At 39.6% G+C, this 5,544-nt stretch overlaps 1 protein-coding gene across 1 annotated transcript; it reads right to left on the bottom strand.

Annotated features, from left to right (window-relative positions):
- Positions 1-2,363: 2,363 nt before the first annotated feature.
- Positions 2,364-3,389, bottom strand: LOC135608847 (putative CCR4-associated factor 1 homolog 8). Its single transcript, XM_065101896.1, has one exon. The coding sequence runs from the start codon at positions 3,387-3,389 to the stop codon at positions 2,364-2,366; it is 1,026 nt and encodes a 341-aa protein (XP_064957968.1).
- Positions 3,390-5,544: the final 2,155 nt, after the last annotated feature.

The following is a 5,544-nucleotide window of genomic DNA, read 5'->3' as shown; positions in this document are numbered from 1 at the left end:
TCAAAGCAAAGAAGTCTGCACCTTGCAGAGAAGAGTGTTGATGAGATGAATCTATAGGTTGCTTCATGCGCAAGGCAAAATGAGCAGCAGGACACTTGATGGAACCCTAAATAAAATAATCTTATTATGACATATATATATATATATATATATATATAATATGTCAGAATCCAAGCAGTCTTCAGCTGCACCATCTACCATTTGTATTATACTATTCAGACGTTATAAAACCATTTACCAGCACAACTAGAACATCTGAAATAATTATGTACATATATACAATATGTTATGCTTTATTCTTGTGTTTAGGTTGATGCAATGAAACTTACCCGATCAGTGTTAGAGATGAGCAGTGATTGCTTGTCAGTAAGCTGTTGTATCGAAAGGAAGACAACTTCAGATCCTGATATCAATAGTCATTTTTTGCTCACACTTAGATGATTTAAAATTCCGACTAAATTGAAGAGAGACATCAATAGATTTCGATTTCGATGGTAATGATTATGATTGAAAGTGTCATACAAATGATTAATCTAAGAAGTTTAATTTTCGATGTGATTTTGGTAGAAATTTTATGACTGCCACGTCATCTTCTCACAACTCAGTTTAAATATAATTAATAAATTATTTAAAAAATTGTACACGTGAGCCTGGTCAAACGTCGCTTGACCGCCAATCGGACGGTTCGGACCCCATCAATCAAGCATTCTATCCCATCCACAAGATCCCGGTGTGGTCAACAACAATGTCGATTTAATGCGACCAATCAATGCTCGCTCAATTCAATTTGTCTGTGCGTTCGACAATAACAGCAGAGCAGCAAAAGAACCAAGAGGAATGCTGAAACCAATAACTCCGGCCCTCTTCGGTCTCATGTTCCCTCCGTGCTCGTTTGATGGCTCAGATCTGTCTTTTTGTGAGAATTCATTCTGATCTCTTTTCTTTCATATTTGAGATTCATGGTATGCGTATCAGCTTCTTGTCGACGTTGATTTTGACGTCGCCGTACCGGTCTTCCTCGGAAGGGTCGCGAGGCGTTGACCGGATGAATGCAGAAACTCTGTGTTTATGGATATGGCGACGTGCGGAAAAGTTCGACGAGAATCTGGAGCTGGGCGGCGATGTTTGGGAATTCGAGCCACTATATGCGATTTTTGGGGAAAATTATTCAATTGGAAGCTGGCCTCTTTATCATTTTTCTAGCCCTAGTTACAATATATATATATATATATATATATATATATATATATATTATTTTTTGGTATTTCTAAAAAGACTATAACTAATTAAAAATATTATAATTGATTTTTTTTAGGTTAATTCTTATACTTGGTATACGATTCATAAATATTTTTCAAATAATTTTTCATCGGTATACATGAGCAAGGTTGATAAGTATTTTTCTAACTTTTCTTTTAATCCATTTCCCTTATAGACTTATAGTAGTTGTGAAAATGTCCAAAACACAATCTAAGTCAAATTATATATATATATATATATATATATATATATATATATATATATATATATATATATATATATATATATATATATATATATTGGTATTGCTAAAAACACTATAACTAAATACAAAAATATTATGAGTTTTTTTCAGGTTAAGTCCTATACTTGGTATAGGATTCATAAATATTTTTCAAATATTTTTTCATCGGTATACATGAGCAAGTTTGATAAGTATTTTTCTAACTTTTTTTTTAATCCATTTCCCTTATAGACCTTATAGTATTTTTTAAAATGTCCTAAACACAATCTAAGTCAAATTATTTGAAAATCTATTTTCGTGTTTATAGCAGTCTTATTCATGGTCAACGAATCGAGAATAAAAAAGAGCATAGTGAAGGTTTCTGCAGAGAAAAAATAATATTATAGTAAAGAGATTCTGCCGAGGAAGGTTCATCATTAACTGTTTGTAGCATTCATCGAGGCATTTTGCTTGTTCTGTGTATCATGCTACATGATATATGGAGACTGAAAGGCTCGGTTTCTCTGGAGGGTTCGCAGGCTGCCATGGAAGCAAAATGACAGCCTTGGTAAATCCATGCATATTTTTGTTCTCAGTTCTTATGATGAGAAAAACATTGGTGTTCATTTCATATCAGTGAGGACAAAACGACACAATGCATTAAAGAGCTATAAACAGGATTTTCTGTATATAAAGAGATATAAACAGTGCAATAAAGAGATATAAACAGGACAAAACATCTGATCAAAGTTGCACACAACGAGTGAGGTCATCGACTCCAAGACGCACTGCAAGGAAGTAATAAGACTTGTGAATACGAGGACGACGACTCACCGAGACACTAAAAGTAGTCATCCCTATACCTATTAAAACTCAAAGCTTAACGCCTAACTTTCACGTTCCCCATCCCGGAAACGTAGCCGTGGCATGAAAGGGTGTTTTGCTGTTGTTGGGACTCCGGTGAACTCGGAACCCCATGAGCTTGATGCAACGGCTGGCCGACTTGAGGTAGGAACACAAACATCGGGGTGGGGGGGAGGGGAGGGATTCCACTGTGAGCTTGGAACCCGTACTGCCCAACGTAGTCTGGATGATAGACCATGGTACCTCTTTGATACCTCTTCTTGCTCTCCGTGCAACTGTTCTCTAAGCCATAAAGAACAGAGACGAACCTCTCGTTCCCTCCGATGTTATACCTCCGATTCATCTCGTTGAACACTCTGCTAATTGATAGACTGTCGTATGCCGCTTGATGAGGGTTCCCATCTTGTTCCACTACCAGTTCTTGTGCAAGCCTCGTCAGGCCAAATTCTCTTCCGCTTAATCCATCGCAATACTTTGCTATATACTTGATGTCGTATAATGCACCGAAAACTCGCCTCGCTGCAGTTATAAACTCCCTCAACGTAGGAGGCAGCGGCGCTCCTCCGGTGATCAGCTTGATCACGTAGGCCACATCGTAGAGGCCATGGAAGGTGACATAAACGGAGCCGTAGCGTCTATCAAAGAGCTTGTTGCGCAAAACATTGCTCCACTTGTCGCCATTGATCCCGTTTCGCCGGTTTCCCTCGAGGTCGTGGCCGCTCCGGCGCAACAGCTCGAGCGACTTAGGCGACGAAGGATGCACCGAGGGATCGAAATCAGAGAAGTTGAACTGCCAGCAGCAGCCCTGCCATGGAGTGCTGCCGTTCTCATCGAATAACGTGATTCCGAGCTGTATCAGCTTCATGTTGTCGACGTTGTATTTGACGTCGGCATACCGATCTTCCTCGGAAGCATAGGGAGGCGTCGGCCGGATGAATCCAGGGAATTCTGTATCTATGGCAGCATAACGAAAAGATCGACGGAGATCGACCAGAAGATCGAGCTGGGAGGCGATGTTTTCGGTGACGACCGTCACTGCCATGAGAAAACTCGATCTAATGGATGGGTGGTGAGTCGTCCTCATCCTCATTATACATATATATATAAGGGTTAGAAGCAGCGAATCATCCGACTCCGACTCAGAATCGGATTATCCGACTCCCTACTCAGAATCGGATCATCCGACTCCGACTCGGAGGAAGATCGGTACGTTGCGACTCCGACTCGGACTCCGAGGCATAGGCAACAACCTCGACAAGCTGCAAGTTGCGATGCTCAGGATTTGATCGGTACTCAGCAGCGCAGAGAAAACCCAATCCGACGGCTTGGTCGGGTGGATGAAGGAGCTCAGAGACGTCGCTTATGATCCCGAAGACCTTCTCGACGAGTTAGAATATCGCCGCCTTCAACAGCAACTGGACGGTGAAAGCAGCAGTCCGTTGAGTGCTTTCCTCGTCTCCAACTTGGAGGCTGCTAGGGATGTAGCCACCCGAGCCGGTGGCCTCCTTTCTTCAAGTTTCTTTAGCTTCAAAGGCGGCAGCGCCTCCGACCAGGAGGCAACTGCTGCTTCCTCGGCTCCCAGACCATTTAGCAATTCGAGGCCCCCGTGTTGGGGATCGAGGAGCAAGAAAAAACAGAATACTATAATACGAGTAAAAAGAATACTTTCGACTCAAGAAAACTGTTGTAGTATTAAAAACAGGAGAAACACTTACAAGATACCAAGTGCATACAGACTCTCTATCTATCTGTCTCTACCTCTATTACTGTCTACATGAACTACGGTCCTATTTATAGGACCTAGTGACAACTATCCTATAACTACTAGATCATGAGGTGGTTAATGAAACCATCTTATAACTACTAGATCATGATTGAAGTGGTTATTAAAATCATCATGTAACCACTAGATCATGATAATAATCTAGATAGATAACTATGAATCAAATCTCAACACTCTCTCTTGATTCATAGTTGCATACAATTTGCGACATAAAATAAATATGCTTTCGTAGTGGAAGTGATTTGGTGAGGATATCCGCAACTTGCTCATCCGTTCCATAATACTTCATTGTGATAGCTCCACTTGCTACAAGATCTTGGATGAAGTGATAGCATATCTCTATATTCTTCGTTCTTCCATGAAATGTTGGATTCTTCGTCATTGCAATTGTAGCTTTATTATCACAAAATATTTCTGTTGCTTCTTTTTGTTCTTGATGAAGATCTTCAAGAAGTCTTCTAAGTCATATTGCTTGACAAGCTGTTGATATTACAGCTACATATTCTGCTTCTGATGTCGACAATGCAGTTGTTGCTTGCTTTTTAGAACTCCAAGATATAGCTCCCGATCCGAGGCTAAAAACATTGCCTGAAGTACTATTTCGATCATCTAAATCTCATGCCCAATCACTTGTTGTTGTGAATATCCTTTTGCTACAAGTCGAGCTTTATGCTTTTGGATACTTCCATCTGCATTAAATTTTGTTTTGAACACCCATTTTAATCCAATCGCTTTCTTTTCTTTCGGTAGATCCATTAGCTCCCAAGTTTCATTCTTCTCAATTGACTTGATTTCCTCATTTATTGCTTTTCTCCATTCCTCTTTTTTAACTGCTTCATCAAAAGTTGTCGGATCTGAAATAAACAAAGCAAATGTTGAGTTATAAATTTCTATCAGTGATTTGAAATTTCTTGGAGGGGTTTCATCTGAGGAATCCGAATTTGAACTGCTATTGGGTGAGGTTGACGATGAATTTGTTGGAGCAGGATCTATCACTTGATTCTGCGGAGTGTCTAGTTCTGCTGGAATCTGCATTTGTATTTCACCTTTATTGGTCTCCCAATTCCAACTTGCCCTTTCATCAAACATAACATTTTTGTTAATAATAACTTTACCACTAACAGGGTTATATAATCGATATGCTTTCGATTGTAAAGAATAACCAATTAAAATGCCTCAAAAGGAGTTCGATTCATAACAGCCTTTGTTGGTGAAATATTCAACAAATAAACTGCTGTTGCAACTGCTTCTGCCCAAAACTGATTTGGAAGATGTTTTCCTTTAAGCAAACTTCTTGCCATTTCAACGATAGTCCGATTCTTACGCTCAGCTACACCATTTTGCTCCGATGTATATGATGCTGTCAATTCTTTGTGAATACCATTTTCTTCACAAAAGGAACTAAACTCATTAG

This window comes from Musa acuminata, chromosome BXJ2-4 (assembly GCF_036884655.1).
Source record: "Musa acuminata AAA Group cultivar baxijiao chromosome BXJ2-4, Cavendish_Baxijiao_AAA, whole genome shotgun sequence".
In the NCBI taxonomy this organism is placed as follows: domain Eukaryota; kingdom Viridiplantae; phylum Streptophyta; class Magnoliopsida; order Zingiberales; family Musaceae; genus Musa; species Musa acuminata.
This window is presented reverse-complemented; position numbering and strand designations above follow the sequence as displayed.

Coding starts and splice junctions, on each gene's coding strand:
- LOC135608847 (XM_065101896.1), bottom strand. CDS start 3,389: ATGGCAGTGACGGTCGTCACCGAAAACATCGCCTCCCAGCTCGATCTT.